This window comes from Amblyraja radiata, chromosome 22 (genome assembly GCF_010909765.2).
Source record: "Amblyraja radiata isolate CabotCenter1 chromosome 22, sAmbRad1.1.pri, whole genome shotgun sequence".
NCBI classification, from domain to species: domain Eukaryota; kingdom Metazoa; phylum Chordata; class Chondrichthyes; order Rajiformes; family Rajidae; genus Amblyraja; species Amblyraja radiata.
Window position 1 is genome coordinate 32,108,907 of NC_045977.1, and position 18,408 is coordinate 32,127,314.

Below are 18,408 nucleotides of genomic sequence, written 5' to 3' on the forward strand. Positions count from 1 at the left end.
TCTAAATAAAGAGTTACACTGCCGTGGCTTAAACTACATGTCTTTATATTGCAGCTCTCCTGTTATAAAAAGCTAACATTACATTTTTCATTAGGCATTCACTTTATTATAGTTTAGCAATTTTTTGGACAACCCCTGAACTAACATTTCACTTTATACAGTCACGTCTGTGTTTTTTTCCATCCAAATGAATGACCTCATACTTAACTGTTGAAATCCACTTTTTTTGTTTACTAATCCAAGTGTCTATCTTTGTAATTTTATAACGCTGCCTACACCACTTGATGTACTAATTAGACTTGCATCATTTGGATATTTTGCAGTCATGCTACCACTAAACAAAGTGAATACACAAACTGTCTTTTTCACACAGAGAGTTGTGTCTGTGGAATTCTCTGCCTCTGAGGGCGGTGGAGGCCAGTTCTCGGGATACTTTCAAGAGAGCTAGATAGCGGAGTCAGGGGATAAGGCAGGAACGGGGTACTGATTGGGGATGATCAACCATGATCACATTGAATGGCGGTGCTGGCTTGAAGGGCCGAGTGGCCTACCTCTGCACCTATTGTCTATTGTCTTTTAGATTATTTCAGTACGAAGGCCTTCATGCATGGAACTTTGAATATGCGAGCAAAGCTGCCTTGCTCCTATTATGCGGAGCCCTGCTGAGACCAGATGAACAGTATTATGAACAGGTACACAAAAAAGCTGGAGAAACTTCTCCAGTCTGAAGAAGGGTTTCGGCCCAAAACTTTGCCTTTTCCCTTCGCTCCATAGATGCTGCTGCACCCGCTGAGTTTCTCCAGCTTTTTTGTGTATCTTCGATTTTCCAGCATCTGCAGTTCCTTCTTAAACACAATATTATGAACAGGTCTGGTTTCCATACCCAAGGATTTACTTGCAATATAGGGAGTGCAAGGTTGATTTCTGAGACAGGAGTGTTGTTTAGAGGAAAGAATAAACAGACTGGGCTCGTACTTGCGAGCGCAGACGACAGAGGTGATTTTATTGAAAAATACATTTTTTGTAGGTCAATACAAAATTAACCTTTCCTCTAGCTGAGGTATCTAGTCCGAGGGTACAGCTCAAAATACAGAGTTGGCCTATCAGGGCAGAGATGAGAAGTAATTTCTTTATTCAAGGTATCTAATTGGATGAGAGAGAAGGCACAAGGGGCCAGTCCTGCTTTTCTTTTGTGAAGTCTTGTCAAATGCCTTCTGGAAGTTCATATAAACACACTCCTAGTTTACTTGCTCACAAAATTGCAACCATCGTTCTGCCTTATACAAACCCAATTGGTAAATCTTGCCAATTAAGTCCTTCTGAATTAGAAAATCGGTTTTCATGTAGAAAATTCAAAAAAGGAAATAACCGCATGGCAACAGGAAAATAAATCAGAAAACTCTATCAAATAGGCACGGTTCGGCAATTTATATTCTGCTAAATGGTTACAAAAAATCATAACTTCCAGTCCGAAATCTTCACACAGGAAACAGAAATCTATAAATGTATGTTATATAAGTGCCAAAAATGTGCATGTTCTGTCCGAAATATCAAGAATCTGATATTTGCTGGAAATCTGAAATAAAACAGCAAACGAAGGAAATTCTGATGTGATCTCATACCCGAAACGCTAACTCTCTCTCTTTCCACATGCTGCCTGACTACGTTTTGTTTTAATTCATGTTATTCATTCTCCTCCCGCGCTTCCACGTACAACGAGCAACAGAATCTTTCAACGTTCGACTCCCATGGTCAGAGTAATGAAAGGTTGAACTTAAAGCTTCATCTCTGACTTATAAAACAAATATGATGTTACTGCATTTAAGATCCTTACCTGAGCACAGTAACACTCCCTCTTCGGACAGGTAAGAAGTAGACGGGCTCTGACACCCGAATGGGCTTGAACTGGAACTTGCAGCCGAAGCAGAGAGCTGAATCGCTGAAGAAGGACACGGAAACGATGGGCCTCTCGAAGATGTGGATGGGGTCCACGTGCGAGACGATACAGCCGCCCGGCTGGTAGTCGTTGATGACGGCGCTGTTGACGAAGCCCTCGGGGATAATGCGCTTCTCCACCAGTTTCTTGATCACCAGGTCGTGGACCCACTCAGGGATGTCGTCGACATCCCCCTTGGGATACAAACGCTCCTGACCGGGGCCTCGCTTTTCCAACTGCGAGCCGTATGTGTAGCCTTCCCCGAAGAAGTATTTGTTGCGCAGCGGGGCCCGGTCCACCGTGTGATCGCGGTAAAGCCCCTTCTCGGCCCGGGAAACCACGTCGTCGATTTGTGACTCGATTTGTGTGCACTGATCGGCGGTGAAGAGACGCAGCTGGCGGATGCCCTGCTTCACCCGCCGGGCTTCTCCCTGCCGCTCGTCGTCGTAGTCGCTGTGGTACTTGCCGTGCTCGTACTCCTCGCCGCTTAGGTCGGCCTCGCCCTCCGCCTCGTGTTTCCTCTTGCGGCCGTTGTACGGCGCTGCCGCCGTGGCCGATCGCAGCGGCTGTTGTTGTTGCTGTTGTTGTTGTTGTTGTTGTTGCTGCTGTTGTTGTTGTTGTTTCTCGCGGTGAGGCGACTGGAGCTTCTCCCTCAAGTCTGCGTAGCCGCCTGCCGCCATCTTGGCCGGGGAGGGGGCGGAGCCAGAGATACGGGGCGGCGTTAGAGCAGAGGGGCGGGGCTATCTGCTGACGACGGCCGGCCACTGCGCATGCTCCCCCGGCACTCCCGCTCAGTTACTCGGCTGTGCGTCGCTCATTGTCGCCGTTCAATCGCCAACGCAGCTGAGGTATTTCATTACCGTTAACAAACGAATCCTCTTCAAAATATCATCTAACAACAGTCGGATGGCGGCAATAGTCGAAAATGACCCGCACGGTGCTTCAGTTTTAAAGTATTAGCTCTGCCCCGCGGGTCCCTCCTGCACCTTATGGCGATCCTCCACACACGCTCTCACCCCGACCACCTCCATCCGCCGGATGTCCCGCCCACTCTGACCACTGATTGGTCTATCCCCCGACGTGATGACGCTCCTCCAGCCGTCGGCCAATCAGGCTGAACCATTCCCCTCCCAACCACATCAATCATATCGCATCATTCCCCACCCCCCCCTGACCCCTCCCCCTCGTTGCCAAGAGTCACCCTGTGATTTTGCCAGTAAAATAATCTTGATTAACAAGATCAACAACAACGTTTAGTCACTTTAGGTATTGATGAACTGAGCATAGCAATTTTCCCACGTGAGTATAGGACATTTTTCAAGTTCAGGATCACATTTATTGTCACATGCACCAATTTAGGTACAGTGATATTTTAGTGACCACACAGCCATACAAGTAAAAAGAACGAATACACAATAAAATTAACATAAAGTTCTATAAGTGATGCAGCAGTAAGATAGGCAGCTAAGAGTAAAATTGCAATGATCCATTGCTCAATATGAGGGACATCAGTGTAGGTTTGGGATCACTACAGCACGAGCACACCCATCCCAGTGAGCCAATTCAATAAATCTCATTCTGTAACTTTCATGGGCCTGGGGGGGGCTGCACGTTTTTCTAGACGTTTCAGTGTCTCCGACTTTGGACCAGCGCTGCCGTGCTCAAAGCAACCTGGTCATGGGTGTTGGAGGTCCAGGGCGGAGGAAGGAATGGAAGCAGAAGCAGCGGCGGGGGCAGATGCGGATGGGGAGCCGGGGTTGGCAAGTGTTTGTGGGACTGGCGAGCCGTCCGCTGCAGCTCCGGCCATGGAGCAGCCTAAGTGCAAGAGTCCCGGGCCGTCAGAGGCGGCCGGTCTTCGGGAGGAGGAAGCGTTGCGCCTGTGCTGTGAGATTCTCTGCGCCGAATTCGCCCTGGTGACAAGCATGGACCAGGCTGCGGCTCGATGCATCCTGGAGGACAACCAGTGGCTGCTGGAAGTAGGTACCAAGCACTGGGTAGAAGCAGTGGAAGTTAGTGGCCTTCAAATTGGGATGGTTGGAGAAAGCATCCTCCTTGCCTGCTAGATTTTCACTCTTGCTGTAACTGCATGAAAAATGTTCCCCATGTTGGGGGAGTCCAGAACCAGGGGTCACAGTGTAAGAATAAGGGGTAGGACATTTAGGACTGAGATGAGGACACACTTTTTTCACCCAGAGAGTTGTGAATGTGTGGAATTCTCTGCTATAGAAGGCAATGGAAGCCAATTCACTGGATGTTTTCAAGAGAGATTACATTTAGCTCTTGGGGCTAGCGAAATCAAAGGATATGAGGAAAAAACAGGAAAGGTGTACTGATTTTAGATGACCAGCCGTGATCATTTTGAATGGCGGTGCTGGCTCGAAGGGCCGAATTGCCTATTCCTGCACCTGTTTTCTAAGTTTCTATGTAACTTGCTCATGCTTGAGTATATGGCAATAAATCTCGACCACTTGATTTTGAAGCATTCATGCATGGTGGAGGTATAATGTAGTCATAGAGAGTGATACAGCGTGAAAACAGGCCCATCGGCCCAACTTGCCTGCACCCGCCAACATGTCCCAGCTACACTACCTGCTTTTGGACCATATCCCTCCAAACCTGTCCTATCCATGTATCAGTCTAACTGTTTCTTAAATGTTGGGATAGTCCCTGCCTCAACTACCTCCTCTGGCAGCTTGTTCCGTACATCCACCACCCTTTGTATGGAAAAAGTTATCCCTCAGATTCCTATGAAATCTTTTCCCCTTCACCTTAAATCTGTCCGCTGGTCGTCGATTCACCTACTGTGGGCAAGAGACTCAGTGCATTGAAATGTATATTTCGAATGCATTTTATATTTCTCGAAAGTCTTACTTTTAAAAAAGTAAAGTTTCCACAAACATATACCCCCCTTTATTAATGTCATGGTTTGATGTTTCTAAATTCAAATCAAGATGAAATATACGTCAAAAGGAGAACGCATACTTTCAAATTACTCTTTAAATTTCATTATTACCATAATGCACATGACACTTTCAATACCTTGTAACTGTATATTTTGACTGGTGACAGACCAATCTTCCTCTGGGATAAATAAAGTGGTATTGTATTGTAATAATAACTCTAAATTTGTGGCCTTCTTGTTTCTTCTGTCGATGGGAATAGTTGCTTCTGAAGAAGTCTGAAGTAGCCCCAGTCTGAAGAAGAGCCACGTCACCCATTCCTTCTCACCAGAGATGCTGCCTGTCCCGCTGAATTACTCCAGCATTTTTTGTCTATCTTCAGTGTGAACCAGCATCTGCAGTTCTGCAGTTCTTTCCGACACATAGTTTCTTCGTGTTCGCCTAGAAAGGAGGTATGCGAGTAGGCCATTTGGCCCTTCGATACCTGCACTGCCATTCAATATGTTCATGGCTGATCATCCAAAATCAGTTCCCCATATCCCTTGATTCCCTTAGCCCTAAGAGCTAAATCTAACTCTCTTGAAAACATCCAGTGAATTGGCCTCCACTGCCTTCTGTGGCAGAGAATTCCACAGATTCACAACTCTCTGGGTAAAGGAGCTTTTCCTCGTCTCAGTCCTAAATGGGATACCCCTTATTCTTAAACTGTGACCCGTGGTTCTGAACTCCCCCAACATCGGGACCATTTTTCCTGCATTTACCCTGTCCTTCTAAAAATGTTATATGTTTCTATAAGATCCTCTCTCATTCTTCAAAATTCCAGTGAATACAAGACCAGTCAACCCATTCTTTCATCACACATTAGTCCCATCATCCTGGGAATTAACCTGTTGCACTTCCTCAATAGCAATAATGTCTTTCCTCAATTTAGCAGACCAAAATTGCACACAATAATCCAGGTGCGGTCTCACTAGGGCCCTGTACAACTGCAGTAGGACCTCCTTGCTCCTAAACTCAAATCCTCTCGCAATGAAGGCCAACATGCCATTGGCTTTCTTCACTGCCTGCTGTACCTGCATGTTTACTTCAAGTGACTGATGCACAAGCACACCCAGGCCTCGTTGCACTTACCCTTCACCTAATCTGACACCATTCAAATAATAATCTGCCTTCCTGTTCTTGCCACCAAAGTGCATAACCTTACATTTATCCACATTTCACTGCATCTGCTATGCTTCTGCCCACTCACCCAACCTATCCAAGTCACCCTGCAGCCTCATAGCATCCTCCTTGCAGCTCACACTGCCACCCAGCTTTGTGTCATGTGCAAATTTAGAGGTTACATTTAATTCCCTCGTCTAAATCGCTAATATATACTGTAAACAACTGGGGTCCAGCACCGAGCCTTGCGGCACCCCACTAGATACTGCCTGCCATTCTGAAAAGGACCCATTAATTCCTACTCTTTGCTTCTTGTCTGCCAACCAGTTCTCTATCCATGTCAATACCCTACCCCCAATACCATGTGCTCTAATTTTGCACACTAACCTCTTGTGTGACTCCAGCATCTTCCCCACTACCGATGTTAAGCTAACTGGTCTATAATTCTGTGTTTTCTCTCTACCTCCGGCACGCAGCAAGCTCTTAACACGTTCCGTGTGGTGGGCTATTTAGTGGGTTCTGTGGTAGCGCAGCTTTAGAAATACAGCATGGAACCAGGCCCTTCGGCCCATCGAAGTGATGCCTGTATGCACTGGCACTATCCTACACACACTCGGGTCAAATTCAATTAACCTGCAATCGTGGAGTGTGAGAGGAAACCAGAGCACCCGGAGAAAACCCATGCAGGTACAAACTCCGTACAGACAGCACCCGTAGTCAGGATGGAACCCGGGTCTCTACCGCTCCAGTGTTGCAAAGGCAAGTTGTGCGGGGTGGTAGCGTGGGGTGGGGAGTGGAGCGATGGGGAGGGGGTAGAGCTAGTTGGCGGCAAGGTCGGCCAGGGTCGGTGTGTAGCGGTCTCCCCCCCCCCCCCCAGTGAGGGTGACCCGTGAACAGCTCCCGCTCCGGGGCGCCATACTGACCTGGACCCTCAGGGCGCTCTCTCTCTCTCTCTCTCTCTCTGTCTGTGTGTTTCGGTATGTAGGAGTCCACGTGTGTGTCAGTGTGTGTGAGTCTATCAGTGTGGGTGTCGGGGTGTGTGTGTCAGTCTGTGTGTGACATTTCTTTTTTACTACGGCCCGCAAAAATGTGCCAAATATATAATGTGGCCCTTAAATTGAAAAGTTTGGAGGCCCGTGACATAACACAATTTTCTGACTATTGTGGATTCCCTTCAGTTCCTCCCTCCCACTCGATCCTCGGTCCCCTAGTATTTCCGGGAGATTGTTTGTGTCTTCCTTAGTAAAGACAGAACCAAAGTACTTGTTTAACTGTTCTGCCATTTCCTACATTCGTCTTCACTAATCTTTTCCTTTTTACATACCTATAGAAGCTTTTACAGTCAGTTTTTATATTCCCCCCAAGCTTTCTTTCATTGAACACCTCAATCACATCTCTATGAAGAATAATTTCATACTAAGATTCACTTTCAAGGATCTGGGACACATGAGCGTAGGGAAAATTCTCATAGGCAAGAGACCAATTGACATGGCCACGGGATTTATGGCATGTCATATCCAAGAACGATGCAAGAGAATGACAGGTTTACCTGATTTTAATCACTTAATTGAGTCAAATTCATAGTTTGTGATAGTTAACAAAGCATTGAAATTAGTAGTATAGTTCAGCTCAGTATTTCTGTAGCCACTCTTTAGTACAACAAAGCCTTTTCACTGTACCTCAGTACACGTGACAATAAACTTAACTGAACTGAATAACCTAACAGCAAAATTTTCCACCCATAACATTGCATTCATCTGCGAATATTTATCTTTGATTCTGTGGGCTCAGCAGTTGCTGATGTAAAACATTCCATCTTTCAATAATCATGTGTGAAGGAATACATCCTAATTTCCCTCCCAAGTTTCCTATCAACCATTTTAAACAAATGGCTGTCTTATTATTGATTCCAAAACAAATTAGATGAAGTAATCATAGCTTTTGTACACCATCTGAAAATTTGCATAATTTTATGAAATTCTACTCTCGTGTTCTTAATATTATTTGCTCTGTCTCTAAATCATTTTTTCATTCCCTTCAGAAAAGTTGAACAATTTGTGCTTTACACTGTCTAAGGATTCCGTGCCCTCATACAAATTGTATGTTTTTCAGTAAAATTGTATGGATTTTTATTTTTACTTGTAAAATATAGACAGGACATCCACAGCATGTTTTGAGATAAATGGTCTATTTGTTCTCCTCTAACTGCTGAATTATTCTCTGTTATGTTCTGCAATATTTCATTTACGTAATGATGCTGAGGCAAGCAGGATGATTTTTTCCTGTAAGAGTTTTACTATCACAAGCTGGGAACTTTACTCAGCCGATCACGGCTGCTTTTTGTGGCCAACCTAACATGCAACAATATAGGACACTGACTAATCGAAGAAAATAATCAGTCTATAAAGTTTGACACATGGTTTACATGAATCTTTATTGCAAAGGATTGTTTGTAAGTAGTTACTGGAGATTACTAAGGGAAATCGAGTAAACCTGCATAGATCAGTTTTAAAATGAAAATGTCAGAGTACAAAGGAGTGAATTTTGAAACTTAAGCAATGTTAAAAGCATTATTTATATTTACCATTGCAGATATTATCGATGTTCATCCTTTATCAATATAGTTTTTCTGGGAAATAAAACTGAAAGCAAGTGGAAGAAGTTCACTGTGTCCTCAAAAAGCAATGTAATTAAAGTTCATGCAAGAGATTGTACAAAAAAGAAGTAATTCATCTGGATTCTATAATACAAATATTCAACAGATGATTCAATTCTAGTTTTATAAAAATATACCACATTTACCGAATGCAAGCACCAAAAATCTTTTAATTCTATATAAAAATATGGAAATTTAGTGTTAATATGCAACTAATAATAGATGGGAGATGTTGTAAAACCTCAAAATAAAATCTTGTTGCATTGAATATATTCAAAATATTATTTTAAAAACATGTCGTATTTATTGCACTTTTACAATGTACCAATGTTTAGGAGCTGAAAAAATCAAAAAACAATTATTTATATTGAAGCTGACAATCTGACTTTTTACATTTCACTGTGATATTTAATATTTTATTCTCTACAATGTAACAGATGTCATGTTTATTCTTGGTGTTCATTTTATGGCCTGTTGAATTGATGAGAGTACAGTTCCTATATTAGGTTCCAGTAGATCCACTGGCCAGCCAGGGCCACTCACAGCATGGTAATCTCACTGGGGGGAAGGGTCAGCCTCTTCTCTCGAGCCAATAGCATTGCCTCCACGTGCATGGCTGTGACACGGCACATTTCCAGAGCCTGCAGGAGAATGGATCATGTGGTTACGGAGGAGCCATCAATATGAATCCCAAAGAAGCTATTCAGTCCTTTTCCATCATTCTTTTAGAATTATCTCTATCTTAACCTCATTTATCTGTCTGCTCCTTATCCCATCTGAGGGTAACAGTTTCAAGACATACAGTAATGGCCCTGTCGCACTGCACGAGTGCTCTCCCGAGTTAAAAAAAAAATAAAACTCATGGTAAGCACGTAGAATGAACGTAGCGGGTACGTCGGAGCTCTGGGACGTCTCTTAGCGGCTCGTAACACTAACGGCAGGTACTCGGGAAACGCGGTAAGCTCAGGAAGACTCGTGAAGATTTTTCAACATGTTGAAAAATGTTCACGAGAGCCCCGAGTACCGAAGAGCGGCCAATACCGTAAGTCTCCGAGTTCAAATCAGGGCAAACTCGGGAGAACTCTTTGAATGAACTCGTACAGTGGGGCAGGGCTTTAACAGATCACCCTTATACACAAGGAGACTCAAGAAATTGCTGATGCTGGAATGTCGAGCAAACCACAATATGCTGGAAGAACTCAGTGTATCAGCACAATCTGTGGAGAGAATGGACAGACAATGTTTCTGAAGAAGGTCCATTCCCTCCACAGATGCTGCCTGACCTGCTGAGTTCCTCCAGCACTTTGTGCTTTATCATTGTGAACAAACCAATGAGCAAATCCTGTCAGAAGATCCAAATATAAAGTGTATAGCATGGTCCAATCCTCTCCAGTGTACACACCTGTGCACTTGCACAAATCAACCTTGTCTAGCAAGTAACTAGACATGCTTTCCATTCCTAACCCAGGGAATTGATGTCACTTGCAAAAATCTAGCTGGTACATTACCCACTAATCCTTTTTTGATTTTAGTTGTTCGACAGACTAACCTTCCAAGTGGTAGTGTCTGATCTATTACATCTTTTAATACTTTGAATCCCGTGGGGAGATACAAACAAGCTGCTGAAGAATTCTCTCAGTTGGCCAAGGTTTTAAACAAGTTGATTCCCTCCATGTGGGCAGTGGTCTCCTAGAAACTTCCTCATTTACTGAGCTGTGGCATTCGAGTGAGGAAAGACCTTGTCTTCTGACCCATGCCAATAGAATCGAGGATTTCTGGAAATCGAATGTTTTATTATTTCCTAGCACATCCTCCCAACCACGGTTTTGTACAGGAAGTTCAGGAAAATGAAACAGAACTTCCCACGTGTTATCAGCTTTCAGCCATGGTTTTAGAATGTCCTCAGTAAACTGGATTTGGAATGGACAGCTCTACCGCATCAGTTCCTGATCGCAACATGACAACAGCCTGGACATTCCTTGTCAGAACTGCAAGTAAATGGTGCATTGCCATTGAAAGAATTGTTTAACTTAGAGAAGAAAAAAAACTGTCCCATTATAATAAAATGTAATAACTACGCCTCAATTCCTCGTCTCTGTCGCATTTGCTCCCAAGAGGAGGCTTTCCATATGAGGACATCTGAGGTGTCCTGGTTTTGTAGTGAAAGTGACTTCCCCCTCCCCCGCTGTCATGGATAGATCCCTCATCTGTATCTCTTCTGTGTCCTGGAGTTCTGCTCTTGCTCCCTCTCTCCCCAGACGCAACAAAGACAGAGTTCCCCTGGTCCTTATCTCTCACCCCACCAGACTTTGCATCCAACACATCTTCCAACACATCAGGAACACCAGATGCAGTAGATGGGGTGTACCCGATGTGGGCATCGGCACAGGCGAGAAAAAACACAAACTCGATGACTGTTTCGCTGAACACTTGTTCACAGTCCGCCAAGGCCTATTGGATCTCCTGTTTGCTAACCACTTTAACTTCCCTTCCCATTTCCATACACACCTTTCTGTCCTGGATCTCCTTCATTGCGAGAGTGAGGCCACATGCAAATTGGAGGACCAGAACCTCATATTTCACATGTAGTTTATAACCCAGAGGTATGAATGTTGAATTCTCCAATTTTAGGTATCCTTTAAACATCTCTCACCCCCCCCCCCCCCCTACCCCCCCCATCCCTCTCCACCCCCTCCTTTTTCCACTAAAAGTCCACTTAACCAGTCCCACAGTTTTTCCACGACGTATCTGTCCGGCTCTCACTGTCTCTAGCCAACATTCGGTGTATCAGGGAACCTCCTTGTCTGAGGGTATCTGGTTCTGGCCCAAATTTGTCCTGTTTTTTTCCTGCTTCCAATCCCCTCCCCCCCCCCCCCCCCCCCTTAATTCAGTCTGAAGAAGAGTCCCAACGCAAAACATCACCTATCCATGTTCTCCAGAGATGCTACCTGACGTGCTGAGTTACTCCAGCATTATGTGTCTAACATTGTACCAGTTATGGGTGTCCAATGATGCCCAATGGGAAATTTGTTTCATAACTTTTCAACCGGATTTCCCCCTCTTAAGGTTTGTCCAATTTGGGGACTCCAGTCTTTAAAAGACTGTATGGCCCACGGGGACAGGGGATAGTATCCTTTCTGACTCTTGTCAGGACACACTGTATGACTTTGCCTATAGGCATAATGGAAGATACAGATTTGCTTCTAAATCTTGCGGCATCTAATTATTTATAGACATTGAATGTTTTCAAACAACCTTCCATACCTGGTCAAGTTGAAGTTGCATTATTCTTTGCGACATCAAGTCTCCAAGTTTAATCTCAACATATGGATAGCTGTTCGTGGGATCCAATCGTTCGGTTAGTGTGGACTGTACCTCCTTCAATGTGAAACTGACCATCAGCTCCTGCAGAAAGTGTCATAATATAATTTGTCATAAACTTTCTGAATATATCTCTTACAATTCCATTGATCACTGGTTCACACTAGTTCTATTATCCCACTTTCAAATCCACTCCCTACAGATTAGGAGCAATGCACAGAGGTCAATTGACCTATAAACCTGCAAGTTTATGGCATATGGATGGAAACCGAAGTACCTGAATTCAAACCTGGAACACCGATGCTGTGAGACAGCAGCTCCACCGACGCCACTGTGCATTTTCTCAATCCTTCCCCTTCCACCAACCCCAGGGACCATTACTCTCTAGATTTCTCCTAAATCAGCACCATAGCTGCCCCTGCCAGTAATTCCTTGTTTCCTCATTTTTCCTTTGTCTTTTAAATTAACTTTTGATTTAACTTTTTTTCTCCTCCTGACCCACCCCATTTTCTTTACATCTTAAAACTTACAATCTCCATTTTATCCCAGTTCTTAAGAAAAGTCATTATTTTAAAATGTTAACAGTTACACGAATACTTATGCCCATTCTGCTGAGCATTTCTTATTTTATTTCAATCAATTAGTTATGGTACAATGTTATCCTTCATAATAAAAGATAATGGAAAGAAAAAAAATAGTGGTATATATAAGATTTGATGAGGCCATGACCAGAGTGCAGTTTTGCTCTTCCAACCTAAGGACGACGTGCGAAAGGTTCACTCAACATTTTAATTCATTCCTGGGCTGTGGGCATCTTTAACAATGAAGCATTCATTGTACATCCCTAAATGCCTTGAGAATGCGATCAGAGCTTCCATCATTCGATGCTGCCATCTCTATGGCTAAGTCTATACAGAAGTTTAAATGGAGAAGTCAAAATCATTTTCTGAAATTACACAAGCATTAGGTAATGTTCAGAGATTTTGAATAGTGACAAAGGGAGAATGAAAATTGATTTCCATATCAAAATTGTATCTTCTTTCAAACAAAACTTGGAAGTGGCGGGATTTTTATATATTTGCTGTTGTTGTTGTAAGTAGTCACAAACTTCTGGGAACTGCCAAAGAAGACTTGGTGAATTGTTCCATTTATATATTACAGCCATAATTCCCTGGTGGTAGAGGAAGTGAATGTTTAAAGAGGTGAAGTGAAATGCCAATTGAGTGGAAACTTTCATCCTGGATGGCATGGAACTGCTTATATGTTGGAACTGCGCTGATCTGGGTAAGAAGAGAGCAGAAGGGTTACCTATCCACATTCTCCAGGAATGCTGCCTGTCCCACTGAGTTACTCCAGTACTTTGAGCCTTTTATCTTTTAGCATTTCAACACACTGTTATGATGCAATGCAGATGTGTGAAGGGCAGCATTGTGGAAACTCATACTGCTACATTTTTATATCCTGCACACAAAAAGATTCATGGGCACTCTGTGACTAATCTTCTAGCTAGCCTCTATTCAGGAAACCACTAGCAGTGTGAGTAAAGAACATTTGCAATCAGCCTTAATGACCATCACCCAGAGAGTTGTGAATTTGCGGATTATCTGCCTCAGAAGGCAGTGGAGTCCGATTCACTGGATGCATTTAAAAGAGAGTTAAGGGCCTGTCCCACTTACGTGTCCTTGGCACGCAAATTACGTGATGAGCCGTGATGGTCCTGCGAAGGTCGGGCGCGATTACATGCGTACGCACAGCCGTCTGGAGCGCGTGACGTCATTTGAAGATGGACACAAATCTGGAGTAACTCAGCGGGACTGGCGGCATCTCTGGAGAGAAGGAATGGGTGACGTTTTGTGTCGAGTCTCTTCTTCAGTCTGAAAAAAAGGGTCTTGACCCGAAACGTCACCCATTGCTTCTCTCCAAAGATGCTGCCGGTCCCGCTGAGTTACTCCAGCATTTTGTGTCTATCTTCAATTTTCTTGGCCCCGCTCTGGGAGTAGAAGTGGGGGCGGATCCGGACCGCAACGGCCGTGAGCCCCAGGCTGAGATCGGCGATCGTTTGCCTGCTTCTGCTGCTGTTGGAGGTGAGACGTTGCGTCGCGCCAGGGTCTTGGGCCTGTCCCACTTACATCAGTTATGCGACAGGCCGTTGGCGCGCGAAGATTTCATTCACTGCAAAAATTTCGGAGCCCCGCGCGATGTTGCGCACAACTACATACCCCTCCGCGCTTCTAAGTGGGACCGGCCCCACGCGACCATACAATGCCCGTACGCCTCAACGCGACCACGAGGTCGCGTAATTTGCGTGCCAAGGACACGTAAGTGGGACAGGCCCTTTAGATAGAGCTCTTAGGGCTAGCGGAATTAAGGGATATGGGGAGAAGGCAGGAACGGGGTTGTGATTGTGGATGATCAGCCATGATCATATTGAATGGCAGTACTGGCTTGAAGGGCCAAATGACCTAGTCCTGCACCAATTTTCTATGTGTCTATGCATTTAGGATAGTTTTCATGGAATAAAATTATAGGTATTTGGCTGCCCGTATGTGAAGCATAACTGAAGATCATTTGACATAAGTGAGCTTGATGGTGTTATCAGACACTTCCAAGCTTTCTATTGGGAAATCCAATGGACATGAAAATGTGTGCCCCATTTTTATTCTTGAAAGCAGTAGTAAGTTGAATTCCAGTTTAGGAAATAGTCTTTAAACCTGGCGGTACTGGCAAAAGAGAGCTGTGCCAAATTAAACACTTGATTGAAGGATGGAGAAAATAGAAACAAAAGGATAAATTAAGCAGCTCAGGCCTGCAAGCAGCTTGACCTGAACAAATGTTCAAGCATGGAATCTGGGAAGTAATTTTACTAACGACATTGCTGAAGTGTGTTTCATCAAAGACTGAACCAATGAAATTCACAAAAGCTTCTTTGACTGCACCTCCCAAATCTACAACCCATACCACTTAGAAGTTCAAGGGCAGCAAATCCAAGGGAATGTCACCAACTGCATAGCCAATATTATTCTGATTTGGAAATAGTTTTAGAGATATAGCATGCAAGCAGGCCCTTCGGCCCACCATGTCTGTGCCGAACAATGATCACCCATACACTAATTCTCTGTTATCCCAGTTTTGCATTCTACACACTAGGGGTAAATTACAGTCGCCAATTAACCTACAAACTCTGTACAGCCAGCACCTGTAGTTGTGTTCAGATCTCTGGAGCAGTAAGGCAGGAACTCTACCACTGTGCTGCCCAATCTCCGGCATTAGTTTTGTCACATAATAATAAGTGCTTGAACTCAGCATCCAATATCGTTGCAAACATACCTTTGCTATAGTCTGTAAAAATTCAAGGCAGCGAGCCACCACCACCTTTGCAGGGGTATTTTCGGGATGGGAAATAAATGCTGGGTTTGTCAGAAACATCTATATCTTATAATGAAAACACTGACGGAAACATTTAGCTATTTTTTTGTTCTGATTTTCTAGCACAATCTTTACAGATGTTATCTGCATGGACGATTCAAAAGGTGAGCATGTGCATGAAAGACTGTATGTCAGATTAAGTAGGAGAAAGCTTGACATGTTGATGTCCTTTTGCTCAATGGTTTCTAACTGACTGAAATTATCTTCAGCTACAACTATTGTTAGCTACTCACATGAGTCTCCTTGTCCAAAAAATTGAGTCCGTTTTGATTGACAGCTAGAATGCAGGGTGCAACTATTGCATTGTTGCTGCTGCTCTGAATGTAGAAGAACGATGATCCAAACATAGGGAATGCACTCACAAGACCTGTGTGAGTAGAGAGAAACCATTCATTGAAACAAATCAAGCTTGCAATTCAAAGTTCACTGAATCTTACCCTATAAAAGATTATGATCCAGACGCTAAACAAATTGTAGACACAAGATACTGGAGTAACTCAGCAGGACAGGCATCATCTGGAGAGAAGGAATGGGTGATGTTTCGGGTCGAGACCCTTTTAATGATAATAATAATAAATAATAAATAAATAAATAATTTTATTGATCACATACACCTAGGTGTAGTGAAATGCTTCTTGCCATGCAGCACATAAAGAAAGAATACAAACATAACAATAATAAAGAAATTTAAACATAAAAACATCCCCCCACAATGGTTCCCATTATGAGGGAAGGCACAGTGTCCAGTCCCCGTCCCATGTCCACCCATAGTCGGGCCTATTAAGGCCTCCACAGTTGCCTTTAAGGAGGCCCGATGTTCCAGGCCGTTCTCGCCGGATGATGGTGCTCCGGCGTCGGGAGAATCCTCTCGGCGGCATGGGAACCCTGGAACGGCCGCTTCCCTTTTTGAGATTTAGTTTTGGTTTTAAAGATACAGAGTGGAAAAAGGTCCTTCTGCATACCGAGTCCACACTGACTAGTGATCCTGGTGCATTAACACTATCCCGCACACACTAGGAACAATTTACACTTATACCAGCCGATTAACCTATAAACCTTTGGACTTAATCTTTGGACTCGAAGACCCGAAGTCTCAACCCGAAACGTCACCCATTCCTTCGCTCCAGAGATGGTGCCTGATCCAGTTACTCCAGCATTGTGTGTCTATCTTAGGTTTAAACCAGCATTTTCAGTTCCTTCCTACACGTTCTAAACAAATTGAATTGTTTCATGTTTCCTCCGACTGTTAAAGCCAATAAAATTGCTTCTGTTTCTTTCTTTCTCACATGTGCAGTCACTGGGGATTGTGGATGATTTTCTTCTACCCAAGTTCCGTCAGTTTTGAGATGGCTGATAAAATCAATGTGAGAACCACAGGCTCACCCTTAGTTGGGACAGAAGGTGCTTGATGGGTGGATGCAAGAAAGACTGTGCTCTATTTGCATTTATTTTATGGTTCTATTTGTAATAGGAATCTCCTAGCACCATATTCACATTGTTGGGTTTATGAAAGTCTAGACTACATCATGGAATTCAATCACAACATACTTTCATTAACTGACTTTGTGTGCAATGGTTCAATGGTACCTGATTGTCACATGATACTGTGCATGGTATTATCACCGAGGTACAATGCAGAATTGAGATGACTGGATTTTTCCCATTCTCCTTTGTTGATGAACACTTGGGCCAGTTACAATCCTCTAAATGTTGATAATGGCATGGAACCTTAAAATCAATTAGGTTGATGTTTTACCATGTTCTCCATTCTGAATCTCCCCCTTCAAGTTGTGGCTAACGTCAATGTTGTAATTGGCAGGGAAATAATGCAGAACATCTGAGGATACCAAGACCTGTCTTGCTAAGACTTCCTTGGGATAACCCAACAGCAAGACATAATCCACTGAGTAAAATTAGATACTTACCAAGGAACTGGGCTCTGGCCTGATGTGGGCTAAGGGCCTGGACATGCTGGGTATTCTGAGTTACCATACTCAGCCAAGATTGTGGGCGCTGATGTTGGTAAACCTTCACAGGGACGTAATCTTGAACCTCACGACTTGTAAAGATAGAAGGAAATTATGTTAGAATTTCACACAGAAGGAAATGATAACTTTATAGAAAAAAATGGAAATGTCATCAACACTAAACTGAGCAATCAAGGGATTTGTTGATCAGGCAATCCTGACCTTTACTATAGCCACCCAATTCCCTGATTCTCCTGTTTCTCCTATGGTACACTGCAACCTCTGAAACGGCCTCACCCGCTCAAGAGGATTCAGGTTAGACAAGAGCAAGTTTAATCTGCCAGAACCTCTGAGTGTACGGGGCTCATTTCCCAACTAAATCCAAAATCAATGCATAGATTTCCCATGGTGTTGATTAGCTGTGACTCGTTTGGACTCTGTAATTGTTAACTGTGTTCGATCAATATAGACTCTCATATCAGTTTATATGGCTGCAGGATTGGGAAGAATCTATCTGGTGGACGATGGTGTCGAATATGTCTCTATGAATTAAAAAAAATAAAATTTGGTTCCAATGTTTCATTCTTCACATCCGCCTCTGATGGTGTCTGATTGGCAAACGTCCTATTCCTTCGAAACCTCTGCCTCATGACTGCGTGAATTAAGTCAATGATAGAGGTGATAGAGGTCAGTGATTTGGGAGGTGTTGGTAAAACAGTTGTAGCTAGTTAGAATAGAGCAGCATGTAGATCACACTTACATTTTAAAGACTGATTCATTGGGGGATCAGGTCATGGCTAGCAAGACCAGGATTTATTGTCCCTTAATCGTCCATGAGAAGGTGTTGGTAAACCAACTTCTTGCATCACTACAGTTCATCTGGTGAACGTTCTTTCTCAATGTTGTTGGATAGGAAGTTTTAGATTTAGATACAGCAACTTTGAAGGACCAGTGATATTTTTGCAAGTCAGGCTGGTGTGCCATTTGACGGGAATCTACTTGTGAGGGTGTTCCTATACACCTGCTGTCCTTATCTTTCTT

The 18,408-nt window shown here is 43.7% G+C and overlaps 2 protein-coding genes and 1 long non-coding RNA gene across 4 annotated transcripts in view; 1 reads left to right on the forward strand and 2 right to left on the reverse strand.

The window, feature by feature from the left end:
- Nucleotides 1-2,981, reverse strand: part of alkbh5 (alkB homolog 5, RNA demethylase) — a 22,805-nt gene extending 19,824 nt beyond the window's left edge. Inside the window, exon 1 of the mRNA XM_033040945.1 lies at nucleotides 1,835-2,981. Within this exon, the coding sequence (XP_032896836.1) occupies nucleotides 1,835-2,616 (782 nt within the window). The 5' untranslated portion in view covers nucleotides 2,617-2,981. The remainder of the gene's footprint in view (nucleotides 1-1,834) is intronic.
- On the forward strand, nucleotides 2,693-17,931 carry LOC116985860. Of its 2 annotated transcripts, none has more exons than XR_004415359.1 (3): nucleotides 2,693-2,784; nucleotides 13,136-13,258; nucleotides 16,695-17,931. It is a non-coding gene; the product is annotated as an uncharacterized LOC116985860 (long non-coding RNA). The 2 variants fall into 2 exon arrangements; XR_004415360.1 differs by lacking the exon at nucleotides 2,693-2,784 and adding an exon at nucleotides 3,124-3,235.
- Nucleotides 8,413-18,408, reverse strand: part of myo15a (myosin XVA) — a 160,530-nt gene continuing 150,534 nt past the window's right edge. The window contains exons 61-64 of the mRNA XM_033040947.1: nucleotides 17,326-17,459; nucleotides 15,634-15,767; nucleotides 11,918-12,058; nucleotides 8,413-9,294 (exon numbers count right to left, since the gene is read on the reverse strand). Coding sequence (XP_032896838.1) covers nucleotides 9,193-9,294; nucleotides 11,918-12,058; nucleotides 15,634-15,767; nucleotides 17,326-17,459 — 511 coding nt within the window. The 3' untranslated portion in view covers nucleotides 8,413-9,192. The remainder of the gene's footprint in view (nucleotides 9,295-11,917; nucleotides 12,059-15,633; nucleotides 15,768-17,325; nucleotides 17,460-18,408) is intronic.